This window comes from Salvelinus fontinalis, chromosome 11, assembly GCF_029448725.1.
Source record: "Salvelinus fontinalis isolate EN_2023a chromosome 11, ASM2944872v1, whole genome shotgun sequence".
In the NCBI taxonomy this organism is placed as follows: domain Eukaryota; kingdom Metazoa; phylum Chordata; class Actinopteri; order Salmoniformes; family Salmonidae; genus Salvelinus; species Salvelinus fontinalis.
In genome coordinates this window covers 30,102,020-30,125,440 of record NC_074675.1, presented here as the reverse complement: position 1 = coordinate 30,125,440, position 23,421 = coordinate 30,102,020, and the positions used below count along the sequence as shown (strand labels likewise).

At 47.5% G+C, this 23,421-nt stretch overlaps 2 protein-coding genes and 3 non-coding genes across 9 annotated transcripts in view; all 5 read left to right on the top strand.

Annotated features, from left to right (window-relative positions):
• The first annotated feature begins 3,211 nt into the window (after window positions 1-3,211).
• efs (embryonal Fyn-associated substrate) lies at window positions 3,212-16,678 on the top strand. Of its 3 annotated transcripts, none has more exons than XM_055938331.1 (8): window positions 3,212-3,347; window positions 3,886-4,262; window positions 5,430-6,869; window positions 7,915-8,034; window positions 8,564-9,553; window positions 9,740-9,814; window positions 14,145-14,267; window positions 14,607-16,678. In XM_055938331.1, exons 2-8 carry the CDS (start codon window positions 4,251-4,253, stop codon window positions 14,787-14,789), a joined length of 2,943 nt encoding a protein of 980 aa, XP_055794306.1. In that variant the 5' UTR covers window positions 3,212-3,347; window positions 3,886-4,250; the 3' UTR covers window positions 14,790-16,678. The 3 variants fall into 3 exon arrangements, with proteins under 3 accessions (XP_055794306.1, XP_055794305.1, XP_055794304.1); XM_055938330.1 differs by having other exon boundaries at window positions 3,214-3,347; window positions 3,971-4,262; window positions 14,010-14,267; XM_055938329.1 differs by having other exon boundaries at window positions 3,214-3,347; window positions 14,010-14,267.
• Window positions 16,679-17,012: 334 nt separating this feature from the next.
• LOC129865486 (apoptotic chromatin condensation inducer in the nucleus-like) overlaps window positions 17,013-23,421 on the top strand; it is a 30,713-nt gene continuing 24,304 nt past the window's right edge. For 2 of the 3 annotated variants that reach the window (XM_055938327.1, XM_055938326.1), the window contains exons 1-6: window positions 17,013-17,186; window positions 18,602-18,667; window positions 18,948-19,059; window positions 19,878-19,951; window positions 20,120-22,840; window positions 23,324-23,394. In XM_055938327.1, coding sequence (XP_055794302.1) covers window positions 17,052-17,186; window positions 18,602-18,667; window positions 18,948-19,059; window positions 19,878-19,951; window positions 20,120-22,840; window positions 23,324-23,394 — 3,179 coding nt within the window. In that variant the 5' untranslated portion in view covers window positions 17,013-17,051. The remainder of the gene's footprint in view (window positions 17,187-18,601; window positions 18,668-18,947; window positions 19,060-19,877; window positions 19,952-20,119; window positions 22,841-23,323; window positions 23,395-23,421) is intronic. The other variant, XM_055938328.1, reaches the window with a different exon arrangement.
• Window positions 18,394-18,510, top strand: LOC129866119 (small nucleolar RNA U6-53/MBII-28). The gene has a single exon (XR_008761477.1). It is a non-coding gene; the product is annotated as a small nucleolar RNA U6-53/MBII-28 (small nucleolar RNA).
• Window positions 19,449-19,567, top strand: LOC129866117 (small nucleolar RNA U6-53/MBII-28). The gene has a single exon (XR_008761475.1). It is a non-coding gene; the product is annotated as a small nucleolar RNA U6-53/MBII-28 (small nucleolar RNA).
• Window positions 22,953-23,071, top strand: LOC129866118 (small nucleolar RNA U6-53/MBII-28). Its single transcript, XR_008761476.1, has one exon. It is a non-coding gene; the product is annotated as a small nucleolar RNA U6-53/MBII-28 (small nucleolar RNA).

The window sequence follows — 23,421 nt, the reverse complement described above, 5'->3', positions numbered from 1 at the left end:
TACCTACCTCACCCCCATACTGCTTTTATTTATTTACTTTTCTGCTCTTTTGCACACCAGTATCTCTTCTTGCACATGATCATCTGATGATTTATCACTCCAGTGTTAATCTGCTAAATTGTAATTATTCGATTTATTGCCTACCTCATGCCTTTTGCACACATTGTATATAGATTCTCTTTTTCCTACCATGTTATTGACTTGTTTATTGTTTACTCCATGTGTAACTCTGTGTTGTTGTCTGTTCGCACTGCTATGCTTTATCTTGGCCAGGTCGCAGTTGCAAATGAGAACTTGTTCTCAACTAGCCTACCTGGTTAAATAAAGGTGAAAAAAAAAAAAAAAAAAAAATCCTAAACTCCAGAAAGTGTTAATTTCTAAGATTAATTGCCTTTAAAATGTTATAATTTATCCATGGCTCAGTTCTTTGCTTAATTCTAAACTTTTTTTTACTGGAACCTGCTTATCTACAGTATGTAAAAACAATTATTTAAAATGGCCCCAGGCATTCTCCACCTCATTGCATTTCAATACAGCAGACCAGTCCAATTTGCTCAAACAATTAACAAAAATATCTGCACCATAATTCTTCATAGCCCTCATTTTTATTAAGTTATGACAATTAAAAACTGTTTTCTGAACCTTCCTACTACAGAAAATGATGGAATGATCACTGAGCCCATAGTTTACAACCCTACTATTTGATATCCTTGATCTATCCGACACCAACACAAGGTTAATGATGGTTTGGGTAGAAGGACAGACCCTGGTGGGCTCATTAATCAGCTGGTATAAAGCAAACATATTACAAAAATTCTTAAGAGCTTTAAAAGTAGCATGGCCCTTTTAGAGCATATCTGTATTAAAATCACCAGTAACAATAACCTCTGATTTACCAAAGTCTGTACAGTTGGAACAAGTCTCCTCCAACAATTCATAAAACTTGTACTGGTCTGGTGGTCTATAACAGGTTCCAACTACAATAGGTTTACATTTTGGTTGCTTGCTTTCCTAAAGTCTACCAACCTTGTGTAACAGTTTAACTTTACGGCATCCCCTCGCCCCAACACGGGCGCGAACCAGGGACCTTCTGCACACATCAACAACAGTCACCCACGAAGCGTCGTTACCCATCGCTCCACAAAAGCCACGGCCTTTGCAGAGCAAGGGGCAACACTACATCTAGGTTTCAGAGCAAGTGACGTAACTGATTGAAACGCTACTAGCGCGTACCCGCTAACTAGCTAGCCATTTCACATCCGTTACACTCACCCCCCTTTCAACTTCCTCCTTTTCCGCAGCAACCAGTGATCCGGGTCAACAGCATCAATGTAACAGTATAACTTTAAACCGTCCCCTCGCTCCAACACGGGCGCGAACCAGGGACCCTCTGCACACATCAACAACGGTCGCCCACGAAGTATCGTTACCCATCGCTCCACAAAGGCCACGGCCCTTACAGAGCAAGGGGCAACACTACATCTAGGTTTCAGAGCAAGTGACGTAACTGATTGAAACGCTACTAGCGCGTACCCGCTAACTAGCTAGCCATTTCACATCCGTTACACTTGCCAGCAGGCATGTCAGCTAAGATAGGTAGGCAAGCTAGCTGCTCTAACTTGATTGACAGCCTGAAATGGCATCTTGGTAGTTAGTTATGAGGTTGGGAGATTGGGAACCTATCTGGGCTAAACAGGGCAAATCTGAGGGGGTACGTGCACCTGTGCCCCATATGAGCATGACGCCCCTGCTATTGACTGCCTGTCTGTGTATTGCTTTTTATATGCTGTGATTGCTACATATAGCTTGCCTAAATGGCTGCATGTAACTCCCCTCCTGAAAAAATAACATGAAATTGCTAGACAACCCTTTTGTGTCGTTCCTGCTTATGTTTGCAATAGCCTATTGTTACAACAGACAAATAACTAAGTTTGTATTAACTGTTTTGTGTACAGGAGGCAGTAGAGTCACATAGTGACTGAGCACTGAGCAGCAGCTGAATGGAGGTAGGCTAGTGGATCCTGCATGCAGAAATCTCAGTATTTTTGCAACAGTAAGCCTGGTTCTAGAAAATCCGGAACCGCAGTCACTATGTTTGAAGAAATGGTCTGTGTAAGCGGGCGTTCCCTGTCTCGTGTGAGCATGCTTTCCCACGTGAGACCAATGGCTCTGGTTTACTTATTGTCCCCTCCCCACTCAATTCAATTTCAATTTTAGGGCTTTATTGGAATGGGAAACATATGTTAACATTGCCAAAGCAAGTGAACCAGATAATAAACAAAAGTGAAATAAACAATACAAATTAACAGTAAACATTACACTCACCAAAGTTCCAAAAGAATAAAGACATTACAAATGTAATGATCTCCCCACCCACCCCAACCAGAAATATTTTTTGAAAGTGATGTCTCCCTTCTGGGGCACCCGCTCTGCGGGGCGGGGGAATAGGTAGACAAGAGAGACCCTGTCCAATCCGAAAGAAATAGGGAGTGGGGTGTCTCGTTTTCTCTACTGTCGCTGTCATGAAGATACTATGTATGTCCACGCATCCTGGCGCAAAGCAAACAGCATAGCAACTTCTTGCTTTGCCATCTGCTTGCATGCAAACTACTTAGTTGGTTACCACATCTCTCTTCGCCTGGCCAACATGGCACAGACTCAACTCTGGGGGTACGTACCTTACCCCCAGAGTCTCCAGAATAAAATGCTGAAGGTGGAGCTGTAAACTTCGGTTCTCCATCCTCAAAATCTTGCGCGTTTACCGCAAGAGGGTTGTAATTCAATGATGTGTATAAACCCTGGATGTCTGACAGGGGGCGCTGTATTGAATCCACCGTGCAGTCATCTTGGTAATCCTCCATTAAAAAAAAAATATATATATAAATGCACTTATTTATGTCTACATTCGTTTATGACACGTTTATTATATTACAGACACCTGAATGCATACTTTTAAATTGTATTATGTTAGCTAAACATACAAATAAAATAATGAAAAATATATTTAAAGTATTTTTTTAGAGAGTACTAATGTTACTGTCCCCACTACAACGACACAAATACTTAAATTACATGTCATTTTTTTCTTGAAACATTTCACTGAAATATTGTGGAATTCCATTAATTCCTATGGAGGACTGCTCCGAATGGGAAGTGACAACATGGCCGACTGGTTTCTTCAAAGCCTCTCAATGGCCAATTGCATTCAAGGGTTTGTGTACATTATTGATCGTATCCAATTACGTAGTCCTTCTCAGGAGGAGAGAGAAAAGAAAACCTCGTTGGCCACGAATTCCCTCTGCCGAAATAAGGAAATGCTCGATATCTTTATTTTCTGAGCATTAAGGGTAGGTACGCTAGCTAACGAAACAATACGTGAGTGTAATTTGAAGTCTGACTGAAGTTTGCTCGCTGCGAATGGATTTCATGCCCCCTTTTGTTTTGCCAGCTACTGTAGCTAGCAGCTAACGTTACTGTAGCAAGCTAGCTAGCCTCCATCGATTTTACATACGTGGATAATGTTGGTCAAATTGTTAGCTAGGAAAATCTTGGAAATGCATTCTTTTTGCGGTATATTTTCATTTGATCAGTTAGAGGGTAAGATGCTTGCTAACTTTAGGGGGCTAGTTAACCTCAGTTAAGAAATTTGGACGTCATCAGTCATATCTATGCCATGGTCTATGCTTTTTACTGGGTGATCCCAATGTCTGGCACTGATACAACCTCTGAGTAGATGACTTTATGTCGTAAATTAAGTTTACTTATCTCCACGATATTATAGTACGGGTATCAAAATTAGAGCTAGGATGTGTGACCACAATATTGGATATAGTAAGAATACCACTGCAGAACATCAATAACTGATCATCATATTCCCCTGGCTAGGATTCTTCTTCAGTGGTTATCAGGAGTGTGATCTAAAGATGACATCACGATCCAGCCCAACTGGCTTTTCTAATTTTCTTGACAGTTACTGTCAACAACACTGAGCCAAGAAGGAGCAGTTCAATCATGCCCTCAACACAGAAGAACCCATTGGGCTTTGGCGAGCGAAGAAAGCTGGACATCTCTCAACCTTTGCAGCCTTGAAGGAGGCTGGTGGTGTTGCCCTCGAACACAACTTGGATCGTGTGTTTGGACTCTGCAGCAGTCACCAGTTCACCTCTTGGATATAGATGGAGGACCATGTCTGCTTGTGAGTCTGTTTGACCCAACATCCTGACAGGAGCACTGTCTGAGGAAGAGCAAACATGTCCCTCTCAGTGAGTAGAAATCGTGTGTGTGTGTGTGTGTACGCTTTTGTATGAGAGATGGTGGATAAAGCGGGCACAGATGGAAAGGCGCCCAACTGGTGACATGGCACTATACTGCTGTTTCAATCCAGGGTACTGTTTGAATACTTTAAAAAATGCATGATCCTTTCTTCTTTGGGAGAATCATCATGACGTAACTGGATCGGGCATGTTTAAGGACATTTGGCTGAAGTGAACCTTTCATTTCCCCCATCAAATACTGTCAAATCCGTGATTACATCATTCAGGGAGGGGAATGAATGAAGGATGCGTTTTTAAGTAATTGAACATTGTCCTGGCTTCCATCCACTTAAGCTGGTGTTTGAGTAGAGCGCTTTTCATTGGGCGGTGTGCAAACTGTAGCAATGTGTTTTGCAACCTAAAACAAAAATTAAATTGGACAATCAGACACTGTTTCACTTTGTTTGAAAACGTTTCCTTGAGACTGAACATAGCTCGGGGCTCAGCTTGTCTTTCTATAGCCAATCCCCAGGAGGTTAGGGCTTTGAAAAGGAGAAGATGATAGGAGGGCCAAGGGATGGCAATTAAACCCCAAACTAGAGACAGATGTTGCCTACACCCTCCCTTCCTTTTCTCATTACCATTTACTCCTCTTGTCTTTTAAATAATTGACCTCCCTCCTCTCACTGTCTCTTTTCTATTCCCCCTATAAGTAAATCATGTGTGCAGTGACTGAATATGCAGTGATTCAGCACTTATATCAGTATGTATTTATTCATTATGTGACTGTGCTCTGAATGAGTCTCTCTCTCTCACACCACACTGTTTTGTTTTGCTCCTCCCACCCCATCTTTCTCTTCTATTCACTAAGACTGTTATACAAATAGCTATTCTCAATCTCTTTCTTGGCATCAAGTCAATGCATTTGTCTATGTCCAGTCAGTATGTAGATGTGTGCCTCCCAGTGTGAAGTCAGGCCATCTCTCTGTCTCTGCATGCATTTCTATCTTCAGTCTGTATGTACCCCTATGAGTAGGGCCCAGAGTTTTTCCAGACCACGTTTTAACTAGGATAGTGATGATTGTTTGTGAATCTCGCTTTATTTCTGAGTAATTATTGTGTAATAAGTGATTTAAAAAAAAAAAAAATTGGTTATATCTTTTTTGCTCTCCTCAGACGGTGCTGGCGAAGGCCCTGTTTGACAATGCAGCAGAGAGCCCTGAGGAGCTGGCCTTCCGGAAGGGAGACATCCTGATGGTTCTAGAACAGGAGCAGGGAGGGGGTCCTGGCTGGTGGCTCTGCTCCCTCCACGGGCGCCAGGGCATCGCCCCCGCCAACCGCCTCCGCCTCCTCCACACCGCCCCCGCCCCAGGGGTTGACTCCAGACCCCCCAGCCGCGCACCCAGCGAGGACTCTGTGTACCTCTCCCCAGGCCCCCTGGCCCGCACGGCAGTCTCCACGGAGGATGTGGATGGGGTCTACCGCACCCCACCTGGCCTGGGGGAGGCCCTGTACCAGAGCCCAGGGGCGGTGCCTGTCGCCTCTAGACCAGGGGTCCTCCGGCAGGCCGAGGTAGGGGGTCGCCCCCGCTCCCGCTCCAGCTCCGGCACACGCCCCTGTCCCGATTGGGGCGTTGGGGTGACAGGCCGCCCCCGCTCGCCATCCCTCCGGTCCAGAGGCACAGACTCCGCTGGGAGCCTCTATCAGACCCCCTCCACCCCCACAGCTCTCGGGCCCCAGCACCACAGGGGTCTGGCTGGAGACCCTGGACCAGAGATTGTCTACCTGGCCCCGGGTGGGATTCCTCGGGCGGTGGGTCTAGCTCCAGAGAGGCCAGAGGACAACACTTACCTGTTTCCCAGGGAGACTGTAGCGGCGGTAGGCCACTCTAACGGCTGTTACCTGGTCCCCAGAGGGACAGTCCTGCCCAGCGAGGAGGTCTACCAGACCCCCACAGGAGGGTTAGTCGGGGGGGATGTGTCGACCCAGGTTACCCCCATCACTACTAGGGTCCTGGAGGCTCAGAGCTTCACCCCTTCACAGATAAACGGGGGCGGGGGAGCCCCCCTTAAGCCCCTCACCCCTCAATCCAAACTGGCACAGGACACCCCTCAGATGATGTACCAGACCCCCACCCCTGTGGGAGCAGGGATTCTCAGGACTCCACCCGTCCTTGCACAGGGATCCCCCAAACCTCAGCTGAAAGGGGCGACCCCCAAAACCCCAGGGACCCTCGGTGGTCAGGGTGGAGTGCCCTTCACCCCTCCCATCACCAGGGGGAAGCTAGCTCCTGCTGCTCCCCTCAGGGGTTCCCCCTTGCTGGCCAGAGCAGGACAGGGACAAGGCCGGGTGCCTGGATCCCCAAACTTTGCTCGTAAGCCCCCTCCTCCAGCCCCTCCAGTGAGGGGGGTAACCAGAAAAGACTTTCCCCAATCCGTAACCCCTGTATCCACCTCTCAGCCTGCCCTCTCCACCCCCCAGTCGACTCCTGTACCCCAGTACCAAGAGAGCAAAGATGGAAGGATGGCGTCGGATGAAAAGAAGCAGAATGGGCAGAATAAGAAAGGCGAGGACGGAGAGTGTGCAGATCCTGATGACGACAGCCTCGATGAACAGGTAAGAGAGAAAGGGAAGACCTTTCCAAGTTCAATGTCCCTGCTCTCTTTCTTTCCTGCCCCTCTTCCTCTCCACAATCTCTTGTCATGATTAGGCCCAGAGTTTTTCCCTGTCAAGTCATGTAGTCAGGGAAAACGGCAATCCTAGTTAACCATTAACCACGTTTCCATCTACAGTTTTAGTGCGAGTAAAGTCATACCGCTTAAGAGAAAAAAATCACGACAGCTGTGATGGAAACAGGGCGTTTCGGTATTAACTTGATAAATGCCGACAGATAATTTGTTCGTTCGACATGGTGGAATCTTTTTGTCTCAGTAAAATTAATTATGTGAGAAATGGCGGTGGAAACTCCTTTTTTTTTAATGTGCAAATATTGATATAATAACCATCATATCGAAGTAAACTTGGAGTGACGATGACATGGTGTGTGGTCCTCCCACTACGACTCGGGAAACCATGCAGTTTATGGGAAACCATGAAGTTTATTGGGCTACATATAAAATAAGTGATGAACTTCACAGGGCGGTGAATGTGCACGGTGATGAGCTTGATCCTCATTTCCAATAAATATCGAGGGTCTTATTCTGGTGACATGATGATCGATGCTTGACTGCCGATCGACAAATACAAATATTCTCTCTCTTGTCCATAATTAACTCATCATGTAGACTAGACAACCCGCACAGTCTACCTGCACTGTATCTGTGAGCTGTTGGGTAGAGAGTGCATGCCAAGACCAGAGTAGGAATATTTTGCTACTTAATGTAACACAACACTATCAGTAGAGTTGAAAATGCGATGGAAATACATTGAACATTCGATTTTTATACGGTACATGAAACCTGAAGCGGGAAAGTACATTTTGCGTGGGGAAATGCGCATATTTTCTTTATGCGGATTTTTGAATATTCGCATTAAAATCTATCGCCAATTGGATGGAAACCTAGCTTATGTGAACTATATATCTGACATTGTGACCTTGTGCTTATAACAAGCGTATAACATTCTTATAACATGCTGTCTTGTGGTCTGCTTGGTCTCCTAGGTGTATGATACTCCTCCCAGGAGTAGGTGGCAGCGGCCAGCCCCAGCAGCGCTGTGTGACGATGACAGCATCTACAACACCCCACGCTCCCTTCCCCCACACACTGACCTAGAGTCAGAGGTCAGTCAGAATCCTTCCTCTACAGTACAGAGACCATCGGTCTCCTCTTTCTCACTCCGTATTTCACTCTCCCCCTCTATTTATTTGTGTGTGTGTCCCCCCCCCCGCCCCCCCCCGTAGCTCTCAACTTTCCCTCACCTGTTCTTCCCTCCCTCGGCCTCTCCCTTTCCGCCTCACTCCCCCCCACCCCTCTCTCTCTCTAACCCCCTCTTTCTCTCTCAACTTTCCTCCACTTGTTCCTTCCTCCCACAGCCCCCCTCTCTCTGTCACACCTGTTTCGCTGTCTGCTGCAATCCAGTCTGTCTGGTCTGAATAGTGCTGCTGCTATTTTCTCCCTGTCACACCCAGCTGTTTATACTGCAGTGGGAATGTATAAACCAGGCTATACAATCTCCTCCTCTTTTCTCCTCCCTAGAATATACATCTATAACAAACAGTACTAATGACCTTAGAATGACTGATTTCGAAAGACTTCAAGAACAATGACAGTAATGGTAGAGCTTTTTCTCTCTCTCCTTCCGTCTCTCAGGTCTATGATGTTCCCACCATCATACTTAGCACATCATCAGAGCCCCAGCAGCAGACTGTCAACGTCCCAACGTCTGTTATTACTGATGAATCGGAGGAGGACGTTTACAGCCTCCCAACCCTTCCTGGCCTACACCTGGGCCTGGACATGTCCACCATCGCCCCTCTAGTGGGGACGGAGCACGGCCAGGTCTACTCTGTCCCCGGCTCAGGGAAGAGGGCTCCGCTTGGGCTAGGCGAGGGCAGTGACCCGGGGTCCACCACCGAGCCGGACTGTGGCGTCTATGACATGCCCGCTCTCACCCTTGACGTCTTGCCCTCTTCGACGATGTCAACGTCGTCTTCGTCTTCCACACGTCGGTTATCGGTATCCAGTAATGGGTCTGGTGACGTTCAATGGAGGAACTCGCTTTCGGGCCTTGTCCAATCGGTGCTTAGCTCTGCCTCGGGTGCCCCTGCCTCCTCGAGGGACCTGGCAACCTCACTGGCTGAGATCCTGTCCGTCTGGAAGTCGAGTCAACCTGACGAGGTCCCTCCCCCTCTCCAACAGGCTTGGGCCCGCCTCTCAGACCTACTTCCTGCTTTGTCCGCCGGTGGCCACGCCCCTCCGTCGGATACTCTTCTCTCTATGGTCCAACGAGCGCTGGAGGACTCCACCATCCTATTTCAGACCCAGGGGCGGCCCCGCCTCCCTTCCCAGGACTCCCTCTCCCGAAGACCCCTACCCGCCCTGCCCGTAGCCGAGGTAAAACCAGTAGGGAGCAGTATGGGACCACGCAAAGGTAGCTGGATCCAGGAGAGACCCTTACCCCCCACCCCCCAGCCAGGGTTCCCCCTGCCCCCCGCACAACCCTCCACTGTGACCATGTCCATCACTGTGGGGCAGAGCGACGGAGAGGAGGGGATGGGGAACGAGTACGCAGGAATAGGTCTGACACCTGCCCCGGCACCACTTCCTCTTGGAGACAGTGTGGGATACGTGAAACTGCAGGTCAGTCTTCAGTCTTGCTGGCACTTGTCTGCGTTTTCCATTGCGTTTTACTCATTAAGCAGACACCTTTATTTAATAAGTGCGCTTGCTGGATTGTTTATCCAGTTGTTTTAATAGACAGTATCTGATGTTTGGGCCCATAGCTGTGTGTGTAAAAGTGATGTATCTATCTCTTTTCCTCCCCAGGGAAAGCCAGAGCCTCTCTCAGATGCCCGGACAGAGAATAGGTCAAACCAGACCCTTCACACCAGGGAGCCTAGGGTAAAACACACAATCATTCTCACACCACACGTACTGTCCAATTGTCACACAAGCGCTCACACAATCTCATTCTCTCACACACACTCCATTTTAACACCCATCACCACACAACATTAACTTTCACACCACGTACACTCACTACGCTCTCAGATGAATCATTGATTCTGTTTGTGTATTTACTGATGAGCTCCTACCAATGTTCCCTTATTTTTTGGGGCACTGAGATCAATTCTAGGTCTTGTGAGCGGGAACTTGAATGATGTAAGAATTGCATTGTGTTGTATGATGCAAGAAACCACTTTATAAAATAAATAATTACCATACAGAGAAGTAGACAATGTAGACTACTCCTCTGTCTATTGGCTTATTTCAAGCCAGGCTTGAATATGCAAAAACACTGTCCCTTTTTTTTAACACACGCTTTTTACCTGACTGGCTTTTTGAAATGTAGCCTATACGTTTTGTGCTCTTGTAGGAAGCAGTAACTCCCCAAAGCTGACCTATACTTATCTGTAACTAGGCTAATGACTTGCCAACTAGCAAAGAATGTCAACAAATGTGTATACTGCGCTCTGATCTGAAAAGCGCATTCACTCGCGGGTGATTTCAAAGGCCGCTCTTCAAATCAAATTTTATTGGTCACATGCACATGGTTAGCAGATGTTAATGCGAGTGTAGCGAAATGCTTGTGCTCTAGTTCCGACCGTGCAGTAATATCTAACAAGTATTCTAACAATTTCACAACAACTACCTTATACACACAAGTGTAAGGGAATTAATGAGAATATGTACATATAAATATATATGGATGAGTGATGGCCGTGTGGCATAGGCAAGATGCAGTAGATGGTATAGAGTACAGTATATACATATGAGGTGAGTCATGTAGGGTATGTAAACATTATATAAAGTGGTATTGTTTAAAGTGACTAGTGATACATTTATTACATCCAATTTTTTTATTATTAAAGTGGCTAGAGATTTGAGTCAGTATGTTGGCAGCAGCCACTCAATGTTAGCAATGGCTGTTTAACAGTCTGATGGCCTTGAGATAGAAGCTGTTTTTCAGTCTCTCGGTCCCAGCTTTGATGCACTTGTACTGACCTCGCCTTCTGGATGATAGCGGGGTGAACAGGCAGTGGCTCGGGTGGTTGTTGTCCTTGATGATCTTTTTGGCCTTCCTGTGACATCGGGTGGTGTAGGTGTCCTGAAGGGCAGGTAGTTTGCCCTTGGTAATGCGTTGTGCAGACCGCACTACCCTCTGGAGAGCCTTGCGGTTGTGGGCAGAGCAGTTGCCATACCAGGCGGTGACACAGCCCGACAGGATGCTCTCGATTGTCCATCTGTAAAAGTTTGTGAGTGTTTTTGGTGACAAGCCAAATTTCTTCAGCCTTCTGAGGTTGAAGAGGCGCTGTTGCGCCTTCTTCACCACACTGTCTGTGTGGGTAGACCATTTCAGTTTGTCTGTGATGTGTACGCCGAGGAACTTAAAACTTTCCACCTTCTCCACTACTGTCCCGTCGATGTGGATAGGGGGTGCTCCCTAAGCTGTTTCCTGAAGTCCACAATCATCTCCTTTGTTTTGTTGAAGTTGAGTGTGAGGTTATTTACCTGACACCACACTCTGAGGGCCCTCTCCTCCTCCCTGTAGGCCGTCTCGTCGTTGTTGATAATCAAGCCTACCACTGTAGTGTCGTCTGAAAACTTGATGATTGAGTTGGAGGCGTGCATGGCCACGCAGTCATGGGTGAACAGGGAGTACAGGAGAGGGCTGAGAACGCACCCTTGTGGGGCCCCAGTGTTGAGGATCAGCTGGGTAGAAATGTTGTTTCCTACCCTCACCACCTGGGGACGGCCCGTCAGAAAGTCTAGGACCCAGTTGCAGCAGACTGGGATAGGGATTGATTGAATATGTCCGTAAACACACCAGCCAGCTAGTCTGCCCATGCTCTGACGACGCGGCTAGGGATGCAGTCTGGTCCTGCAGCCTTGCGAGGGTTAACACGTTTAAATGTTTTACTCACGTTGGCTGCGGTGAAGGAGAGCCCGCAAGTTTTGGTAGCGGGCCGTGTCAGTGGCACTGTATTGTCCTTAAAGCGAGCAAAGAAGTTGTTTAGTTTGTCTGGGATTACGATGTCGGTTTCCGTGACGGGGCTGGTTTTCTTTTTGTAGTCTGTGATTGACTGTAGACCCTGCCATATACGCCTCGTGTCTGAGTTGTTGAATTGCGACTCTACTTTGTGTCTATACTGACGCTTAGCTTGTTTGATTGCCTTGCAGAAGGAATAGCTACACTGCTTGTATTCGGTCATGTTTCCGGTCACCTTACCATGATTAAAAGCAGTTGTTCGCGCTTTCAGTTTTGTGCGAATGCTGCCCTCAATCCATGGTTTCTGGTTGGGGAAGGTTTTAATAGTCACAGTGGGTACAACATCACTGATGCACTTGCTAATAAACTCACTCCCCGAATCCATGTATACATCAATGTTGTTGTCTGAGGCTATCCAGAACATATCCCAGTCCATGTGATCTAAGTAATCTTAAAGCACTGAATCAGATTGGTCGGACCAACGTTGAACAGACCTGAGCACTGGCGTTTCCTATTTTAATTTCTGTCTATAGGCTTGGAGCAACAAAATTGAGCAGTGGTCAGATTTGCCGAAGGGAGGGTGAGGGAGGGCTTTGTATGCGTTGCGGAAGTTAGTAGCAATGATCCAGAATGCTGTCAGCCCAGGTCGCGCATTCGATATGTTAATAAAATTTAGGGAGCTTTGTTTTCAGATTAGCTTTAAAATCCCCAGCTACAATAAATGCAGCCGCAGGATATGTGGTTTCCAGTTTACGTGGAGTCCAATGAAGTTCTTTCGGGGCCGTCGAGGTGTCTGCTTGGGGGGGATATACATGATTGTGATCATAATCGAAGAGAATTCGCTTGGTAGTTAATGCGGTTGGCATTTGATTGTAAGGAATTCTAGGTCAGGTGAACAAAAGGACTTGAGTTCCTGTATGTTGTTATGATCACACCACGACTCGTTAATCATAAGGCATCCACCCCCGCCCTTCTTCTTACCAGAGAGATGTTTGTTTCTGTCGGCGCGATGCGTGACGAAACCGGGTAGCTATACCAACTCTGATAACGTATCCCAAGTAAGCCACGTTTCCTCTTAGGCTACCCCCGCCAATAGAATTCTTCCCTGTTGAGCTCTAGCTCTGCCTTCAACAAAATCAGACAACATTTTGCAAAGGTAGATTTGTTTTGGTTTGTTGCATTGAAAAGTGGCTGAAATAATGTTGATTCGATCACAGAAAAAACATGGATCTATATAATGCCAACTAATGGGGCGAATTCAGTGAAGTTCAATCTCTGCTCAGCCTAGCATTTCTTCTGCGCGGCAGTCCTGGAGGAGGTGCGTGCAACCGCTCATTTTTATTTATTTTTATTTATTTCACCTTTATTTAACCAGGTAGGCAAATTGAGAACACGTTCTCATTTACAATTGCGACCTGGCCAAGATAAAGCAAAGCAGTTCGACACATACAACAACACATAGTTACACATGGAGTAAAACAAACATACAGTCAATAATACAGTGAAAAATAAGTCTATATACAATATGAGCAAGTGAGGTGAGATAAGGGAGGTGAAGGCAAACAAAATATATATATAAATAAATAAAAATATAAAAAGGCCATGGTGGCGAAGTAAATACAATATAGCAAGTAAAAAAAGTAGAGATGGAAAAAAGTAGAGATAGAAATAATGGGGTGCAAATGCGCTCAGCTTAGAGGGAACGTTGGCTTGGACTGTCCTTCAGTCCAGTGAGTCAACATTGATCTACCTAACTGTAGGTTACATTGACAGTAAACCTGCTCTCTCTCTGCCCCTTTATCCAGTTTCAACCTGCCTGGATCAACTCAACTTGTTTACCTTAACAGTATCTCTCCCTAAATCTCACCGTTCTCTCCTTCTGCCATTTTTATGCTCACTAAATCTCTAGGCTTAGGTTGCATCGACTTGTGTCATAGGCACACAACAAGAGGTCATCTGTGATTCTAAGAATTTGACATAATAGACAATTGGGGCCCATGACACAATAAATGGCAGTTCCATGAGTGACAATGTTCATTCTTTACCCTTACAATGATGGCTCTATCTCACTCTCTCTTGTCTGTCTTTCTTTTTCTCTCCATCCAGTTGAGCCCCTCCCCTCCTCTGCCCGTCTCCCTCTCTCTGGAGGACTCAGAGTTGCTCTCCTTCTATTCTTCCCAGTCTCTGTCCCACCTCTCCTGTCTGGCCGATTCCATTGACGTGCTCTTCCGCACCGTGCAGGGGAACCAACCTCCCCGTGTCTTCGTTTCCCGGGGGAAGAGTTTGATCGTGACGGCACACAAGCTGGTGTTTATCGGGGACACACTCTCCCGCCTCCTGACCTCTCCTGACCTCAGGGCAAAGGTCAGCACACATTTCATGACAGGGTTGTTTTCATTAGGCACACTGTAGCAAAATGTTTTGAAACTGGAAAATGAAAACGAGTTAAGGTAGTCCCTCCCAGTATCATTCAATTTTTCTTCCGTTTGGTGCCTAATGAACACGACGTTGCATTTAATTCTAAATGTAGGGTTTGATATGACATACAAAGATAAAGAACAGCTTGCAACATAATTCATATGAGATTTAGGTCAAGGTTTAAGGCATTAGGGACAAGATTATGGAATTTTAGTTAAGATTAAAATGCATATTGTCCTATGATGAATCCATAATCAATCTCTTTTTGTCTTTCTCTCTCCTTAGATCACAACCTCAGGTGGGCATCTGTGTCAGGCCCTGAAGGCTGTCGTTGTGGCAACGAAGGGGGCAGCCCAGAACTACCCATCAGTCGCTGCCACCCAGGAAATGGTGGACTGCGTGGCTGAGCTGTCCCAGCATGCCGCAGGCTTCTCCGGCCTGCTGCAGCGCCTCGCGGAAATATCTTGACAATATTTCTTCAACGTCTCTTCTTATAACATGTTTACAATACATTTTCTCTCTACTTTGAAATGCCTTAGTTGTTGTTACAATGTGTTCTCTTTCAAATTGAACAGTTTGACGTTTGAAGTGAGGTTGAAACATTGAATTTCAGTCCAGAAGAACTGATCTGTGGCTCATATTGCCACCTAGTTAGATTTTGTGTGTGTGTTCTTGTATGTGTGTGTTGGTTGGCTTTTGATTCTTTTAATACCTAGTCACTTCTGTGCTTTTGGTGCCAAGCACACTTTTCATCTTGTGTGTCCTGATGATTGATGAACGCTGTTTTTGTTTGAACCCTGTTCGTGACATTCAGTGTCCCTTGTGGGCCACTGTATTATTGGAGTCAGACTATTTCTGTTCGGTTGCCATTATTTTCTCTTACATTGAAATAACCGTTTCTTTTCTTTTATCTTTGCATCCTTATTTATTGTAGGTAACCCTCCATCCCCCTCTCCAAAAATATAAATCGAGCCTCACATCCTGCTGTTGTTTGTTAGTGCTATGGAGGAGAGCAGGGATAACTTGATGAAGGTGCAGGTGGTGGGTCTGTATGTAAACACCGTGGCAGCTTTACTGTGTGTTTCCGCCTGGGCTTGGTGTTGCATTTGAGAATCAAATGTAATAAAACAACACTTAAATTTTTTTTTACTATAGGATGTAAACTATAGGAGTTTAAAAGATGTCTAAATCAGATGTGGGACCAGACCACTCTTTTAGCCCCTGCAGTGTCCTACCTTGCAGTCTGGAAGACAGGAAGTGAAAAGAGGAGAATGTGAGTGTTTTAAACAGGATTGAGATATGATAGATGGAACGATTGAAAGAGAACCTGAGGGGTGTACTACTCTTGTGAAAGGGATAATGGTGGAGCAGTAGAGCGCTTAGTCGGTCATGTTCGTTCCTACGGTTAGGCCACCAAGTGGAAAACCTGTCTGCAAACTTTTACTTGTCTCCACCTGTCTCGCTTTCCATTCACTCGCTTGTCCCCCCCTCTCTCCTTTTCTCTCGATTTCCCACAATCATTTCACCTTTCGTCACACACCCTGGCTTTCCCACACAGCTCTAGGTACTATTTTGGCCATATTCGTTCTTGGGCTACTCCTATCCAATCCTCTCAGATCCTAATAAGTGCATAAGGGGGTAAGGGATAGTGGTTAATTTAGGATTGGGGAGCAGGCTTCTAGGCTTTCGTGTTGTTGAAAGGCACTAATTGCCCCTTCAAACTCAATGCTACCACCCACACCCTCACTAGTATTGCTGTCTCAAAGTCTATGCAGCAGTGTTGGTGATAGGAGGATAAAATGAACAAAGATGCATCAGTGCCAAAAAAAGTATGAAGAACTTTCACCAAGCTCTAGTGTTTTGCCTTTGAGCTCTTCCTAGTGGAAGGTAGCAGTATTACTACAGAATGCCTGCCTGCACAGCGTACACCACATCCATGGCCTGACAATAGAAAATAATCATCATAATAATAATTGTATTTATTGATAATTTTGTATTTGCTTTATGATCTGCTTGGCTTTAAGTTGCTTTATTTCTTATATGCACGTATTTAACAGGAATGGTTTCACTTCACACAGTGAATTACATTTTACTACAATAATGGTTCAAAAGAACAAGTGGAGAAGAGCAGTTAGAGTTTGAGATATAATAGGGTTTTTTTTGCCTTTTTTTTTTTGTACCAGAATATATTTTTGAAAGTTTTTACACTAAAGTGAATTTGTTGGTATTGGCTCCATGGCTATAAAAAAAGGCTGTATGGATCTATCCAGTCTACACTTCATGAAAGTTGAACACTACAATGATGCCTGACTATGTTCCCCTCAAAATGCACAAATACATTTGTACAATTACATTGATTGTTCTCTCTTGCTGTGGATTATTTCTGATGAATATATGTCTGTATTTTTAAAAAGGTATTTTAAGTTCACTTTGTTGTTACATGTATTTTTAGTCATTTTTTTCTGACATATTGTGCACTGTCTGGTTCTGGAAAGGGCGTCAATGACACTCACATGGATAAGTAAGTTTAAATAATGGGAAGTAATTCAAAATATTTTTTGAAGCGTTAACAAGGCTAGTGCAGTATTGGCTGGTAACTACAGTAGGAAAGCGATCTCGCTCCACCCCCTCCGGAGATTTCCGAATCGTGACGTTGGCGGGGATTCGGAGGACGTAGCGACGCCTGTTGGAGCTCGAGCGAGTCGACAGAGCGAGTGACAGGAAAGCAAAATGGCGGATGAAGATGTTACGCTGAATGGTAAACCTCTACAATCGCTCCGTGTGGCAGACTTGAAAGCCGCTTTGGAGCAACGATGCCTCCCTAAAAGCGGGGCGAAAAATACACTCATTAAGCGACTGAAAGGGGTAAGCTTGGCTCAGGTTTTTGCTTCTATCAACAAGCTGGTCAAGTTCAGCAGGAGGCTATAGAGTGGGATTATAGGCCGTGTGTCGGTAGTTCGGGGGAATGCATAATATTTGGCACTCATACCCGTGCGGAGGATTTCAAGTCTAGCGAATTATGCATCCGTGTGTTTAAAGATGTCGAAGCAAATTTAAAACTGTCTAGTGTGGTACAACACTCTTCAAAGTTGAGATGTGTTGCACGGCCCGAACTGAAGGCCCAATTGGAGTGTGTGTTTATGCTAGCGAGCTAACTAGCGGTACTAGTCCCTCTACTGTATTTTTGAGCCGCTGTCCTCGGGCCGGCGCTCTGTGAGAGGAGGGGGCAGGGTGATTGGGTACGCGCCTGCCCATATGCGCCTTTTATAGTAACTCACCAGTTACATAGTTCGCTTAGCAAGACAAGCATGTTTAGGAGATAATTAACGTGAAATTGCTTTTCTTTTCCTCTTCAATGAACTATTTGCCTAAATTAAATGTTCCTAAACACGGCCATAGCTGAAAAACAAATCGCTTTCCTGCAAACTAGTGCTACATATTAATGTACCCACCATCAGAATGAGGCAATCTCCAATTGCATTGTAATTGCCCCATAAGTGGCGTAATAACTTAATTGCACACAATGCTCAGCAATCACACAAATATAACGACGGGTTTTTTAATCTGCCATGCAGTTTCCTTTGCTTGTGTTATTACAATTTCCTGTGTGTGAAAATGGCCTATTCTTCTCCCGAATTTCCAATTGAATGCAAACTAAAGGTTTGCTGGCACTATAAATTCAATGACCCGAGTCGAATTTGATTTACGCATCGCCGTGCAGCTTTGCCCCTCCTATGTAACTGACATCGACCGATCCCTTTCGCTTCTACGTTCCCTATTTATATGGAATAAAAACGGGTTTGTTCATTAGAAGATAATATCCATGCAGAGGACAGGACAGAGAGAACGAGTGTTTTGAGACCCTGCTTCCGACCACGATGATGACGTGTTGGGCATCACTTGCAGCTGCACAGAAACAACTCCAGCTGGAGTTGGCATAGGAACAACAGGTTGTTGTCCTGTCTATGGTGCTACATTTATCTCCCTTATTTGTTGACTGATTTCATGTTTGTGCTTGGAATAATTTGGTTAGTTTTGCTACAATTTAAATGTTTAGTGCAGTATTGCTACTCTCCGATGATGATCCCGCCATGCTAATACTGATGCACCAGACTGACGGTGTCTCTCTGGGTGCAAGTGAGTTAGCCTCACCTTCTCATACTGACTGGATCAGTGTGTGCTGAGGAGAATGACAAATAGCTCTTACTCACCTACAATTTTGTGAAAATACAACAGCATTGTGGTGTGTGTTTCAACCAGTATTTTGCTCTCTGTTTTAGGCTCTAATGTTGGAGAATCTTCAGAGGACCTCCACTCCCCATATTGGGCTCCAGCCCAACTCCCAGGTAAGAGCCCAAGCAAAACGCTACTGATTGGAGAGTCAACACTAGGTGGGAGTTACCTGATTTTACATTTTCAGTCATCTGTGCGTTTGACCAGAGATGTATTTTGTTTTTACCCTCAAATTGATTAGAACATACAGTATTTCTACCTGTATCGTTACATTTAAGGTTGTGTCTGTCTTCTATATTTTTAGATTGGGGTGAGTCCTGTATCATTAAATTACACAGATAGCCTTTCCCTTCCTGGTTTCTAATGTTGTGCCTATATCCCATGTGTGTTTAGATTGGGGAGGAGATGAGCCAAAACAGCTTTATAAAGCAGTACCTGGCTCAGCAGCAGGAGCTCCTCCGCCAGAGGCTGGAGAGAGAGGCCAGGGAGGCAGCCGAGGCCGACGGTAAGACACCCACAACAGGGCTCTAATATCCACACTAGCATCCACTACTTAGCATGGAATGCTAGTGTGGAGTGGGCGTTGGAACATAGTCCCAGTCTGTTCCAATATCCACACTAGCATACTACTTAGTGTGAAGCAATGTTTTGAGAATGCATTCTAAGTGGTATGCTAGTGTGGACATCTCTCTACCTGAACAATGGACGAAGGCCCCAATGCTTCATGCAGTTGGCACATGTATGTCTGGATAGATAGTGGCACAATAGTGTTGTTATTAGTGCCATATACATCTGCATATGGATGTACCTGAGTGAACTTCTCATCAGCATATATGGATAGTGGGCCCATCTCAGGCCTCTCACACCATGTTATGTCACCCAAGTCCTTATTGTCTCCGATGATGATCTTGCCATGCTAATACTGATGCATCAGATTGACAGTGTGTCTATCTGGGTGCAAGTGAGTTAAACTCACCTTCTCATACTGACTGGGTCAGTGTGGGCTGAGGAGAACTACTAGGAATTAACCACGATTCCTACTCTAATATATTTTACTTAAAAACTTACATATAACTTCTGTCTGTCAGTTTCATTTATTATTGTATACCAGTTTATTTTGGTGAGTGAGCAGTCTTTGTTTACTCCATTCCCAATTGAGTTGTAGTGCAGAGTCTGGAGACATCCCAGTTCCATCCTTTCTAAATTGGCAAAAAGCTTATTTTGTTGTCAAACAAATAGTTTGCTGCGTGGTCTTTTTGGGGTAAACTCTGACCCCTGACCTCTTACCTCTCTGACCCCTGACCTCTAACCTCTGTGAAACAGAAAGCCCAGCGGGCCCTGAGGAGGAGGAGCACACAGAGGAGGGCAACGACAGCGATTCCTATAACCCTGACAAGGTCAGTAGCCTACACACAGAAAGTAGCAGATGACGCTAAAAAGCCAACCACATTTGAACGGTCCTCCAGATATATGTATTCTCCTTTAAGTTATATTGTTCATATCAGCCTAGCTAACAGTCAACATTTTTCTCTCTCCTTCCCCCAACCTCTCCTCTCCCACCCCAGCATCGCCCCATGCCCTCCCAGCCCCCACTGACCCGGGCTGAGGAAGAGGGAGGAGGGCCAATGATGATGGGGCACCAGGGCCAAGGGATGATGATGGGGCACCAGGGCCAAGGAATGATGATGGGGAAAGGCCAGGGGATGATGTCCCAGGGTATGGGCCAAGGGATGATGTCTCGCAGACCAGACTTTGGTCCAGGCTCTGTGCCTCAGGAGTCTTCTGACGCCCCCGGAGGTCCTGGATCCTGGATGCAGCAGCGTCCCTCCCTCCAACATGGCCTCCACCACGAGGAGCCCACCACCCCCTCCCCGCCACGAGCTGTGGCCTCCCTGTCGGTGCGCGTCCTAGGGGACCCTGAGCGCCAGGGCCTGCCCCCGTCCATGCCACCCCGCGCCCAGACCCAGGAGAAGGAAGGCACCGCCCCGGCGGATGACGATCGACCCGCCCACTCTGTCCTCCACCTCAGCCGCTCCGCCCGGGCAGCAGCTGGCAGTAACAGTGTCCAGGAAGACTGTGACGATGATGATGACAGCAGTGAGGAGGATGAAGATGAGTGGGGACCTGCGGCGAGGAGAGGGGGCGGTGGCGGAAGAGGGTTAGCCCCTCCCCCCCAGCCCCAGCAGCCTTCCCCCAGCATCCCAGCTGCCCGAGAGAGATCTAGACGCAAGCTTCAGCCTCCGCAACACATCCCCCCTCAGCAGGTAGTACACCAGCCCCCCATGCAGCTCCGGCAGCCCACCCCGCCCCCCTCTCCACCCCCAGAGCTCTCCTTCCCCCTCCCCGACACCCCCAAACAGAGCCCGCCCGACATGGATGAGGAGCCAGAAGGAGCAGGGGCTGGGGTGTCCGTCCGCCCCCCTCCAGGTGGCCTCCAGAGGCAGGACTCTGACTCCAGCTCCCGATCCAGCAGCCCAGAGCCCCGAGCCAAGCGACGACCCGGACCCCTCTCCTTGCTGGCTCGCAAGATGGCGTCCGAGGGAGCTTACGGGAAGAGAGGTGAGGGTGCGCCAGCGGACGGCCAGACAGGTCCTGGAGGGGAGGCTTCCAGACCAGGAGATGGAGTTGGCAGCAGCCAAGGAGCTGGAGCAGGACCGGGGGTTGAGGTGGTCATGTTCCCTGGGGCTTCTATCACCCACACAGGAGGCAGCAGCACAGGGCACACAGGATTTGTCACTGTACCTGAGGTCCCTGCACCAGTGGTTATGTTTGGATCAGGAGCCCAGTCCCATCCTCTCCCTCTGCTGTCTGTGGCAGCTGTCCCCAGCTTAACCCTCACCACCAAGCCCCAGTGTCCATCTGGAGAGACGGCACAGAAGAAGACAGAGAAAGAAACAAAGCAGGCGGAGGAAAAGGAGAGGAAGATGAAGCAGGTGGAGAAGGAGAGTCACCTGCCGCCATGGCAGCGTGGACGTGACTTGACGCTTCCATCTGCGTCTTCACAATTTGGGTCTGGGGGTTCAGAGGAGCCTGTGATGGACCAGGGAGACACCCCGAAAAAGTCACCCTTCGGCAGGGACAAACCCCTCTCCTCCGCTCCCGGCTCAGCCATGGCGACCACCAGCTCCCCGCCTGCCATCACCCCCAAGAAGCCCCGCATGTTCTCCGACACCTCTTCCGGCTCCATGATCTCCCCTCCCAAACCTGTGCAGCAGGGGTCAGTGGTGTTGACCACCCCAGGGGAACTCCCTGAACCCCATGGTGTATCTGAGATACCCCAGGTAGTCCTTGTCTCAGGGGCCCAGCAGCACACAGACGACACCATGGAGGTTACCGCACTGAACAAGGTGTCCGTAGAGAAGCCTGGATGGAAAGCTGGAGGAGACGATGAGAAGCTGGAGAAAGAGCGTGCCAGCCTGGCGGAGAAGGAGCGTGCCAGCCTGGCGGAGAAGGAGCGTGCCAGCCTGGCGGAGAAGGAGCGTGCCAGCCTGGCGGAGAAGGAGCGTGCCAGTCTGGCGGAGAAGGAGCGTGCCTGCCTGGCGGAGAAGGAGCGTGCCTGCCTGGCGGAGAAGGAGCGTGCCTGCCTGGCGGAGAAGGAGCGTGCCTGCCAGGCGGAGAAGGAGCGTGCCTGCCAGGCGGAGAAGGAGCGTGCCTGCCAGGCGGAGAAGGAGCGTGCCTGCCAGGCGGAGAAGGAGCGTGCCTGCCAGGCGGAGAAGGAGCGTGCCTGCCAGGCGGAGAAGGAGCGTGCCAGCCAGGCGGAGAAGGAGCGTGCCAGCCAGGCGGAGAAGGAGCGTGCCAGCCTGGCGGAGAAGGAGCGTGCCAGCCTGGCGGAGAAGGAGCGTGCCAGCCTGGCGGAGAAGGAGCGTGCCAGCCTGGCGGAGAAGGAGCGTGCCAGCCTGGCGGAGAAGGAGCGTGCCAGCCTGGCGGAGAAGGAGCGTGCCAGCCAGGCGGAGAAGGAGCGTGCCAGCCAGGCGGAGAAGGGGACTTCTAAACCCGGGGAGACCAAGAGAAGGGGACCTGAAGAGACTGTTGAGGTTGAGCCCATGGGACCTGTTCTACCCCCTTCTTACCCAGGTAAGGGAGAAGATGAGAGGAAGGGGAAGGAAGATGAGAGGAGGAGGAGGAAGGAAGATGAGAGGAAGAAGGAAGCAGAGCGAGGCAGGCGTGGGGAGAGGGTGAGGCACAGGAGGTCATCTCCCTCTAGTGGTGGCGACTCTTCATCCTCGGACTCTGGATCCTCTTCGTCACGTTCCTCTGGCTCCACCTCCTCCCGGGACAAAAAAAAGGTTAGTGATTGGCTAATCTGGATGTCAATCAAATCTTTCTTTCTGCAATGACAATCTACCATCACAATCCAGTGCTAGAGCAGTGTACACATTAGTTCTTGCTTATGCTTCTCTCCGATGATGATCCCGCCATGCTAATACTGATGCGCCAGACTGACAGTGTGTCAGTGTGGGTGCAAGTGAGTTAAACTCACCTTCTCATACTGACTGGTTCAGTGTGGGCTGAGGAGAACTAGTGAAAGATCCTTCACGACCTGCATATGCCATGCTTATTTATTCTTATTTTCCACTAACAAATCACATAACCTCTTTCCTCATATAATCATCCTTAACAAATGCCCATCTTTCTTGTCTAACTTTCTTGATTCACATTGACTTGATCTAAAAGTGGCTTCTTCTTTTTGTCTCTAACATAACACATTGATATTTTGCTATATATTGCCAATTGTCTGTGATTTGCTCACTCTTTTGTTTTTTTATCAGAAGACTGGCACAGGAAAAGGGGATGAAAAGAGAAGACTGTACAAAGGAGGAGAGAAGAAACAATCTGCCAGGTCAGCCATAGTACCATTTTGAGTTGC

Coding starts and splice junctions, on each gene's coding strand:
- efs (XM_055938330.1), top strand. Junction 8,035..8,563: donor ACACTGACCTAGAGTCAGAG/GTCAGTCAGAAT, acceptor TCCGTCTCTCAG/GTCTATGATGTTCCCACCAT. Junction 14,268..14,606: donor CTCCTGACCTCAGGGCAAAG/GTCAGCACACAT, acceptor CTCTCTCCTTAG/ATCACAACCTCAGGTGGGCA.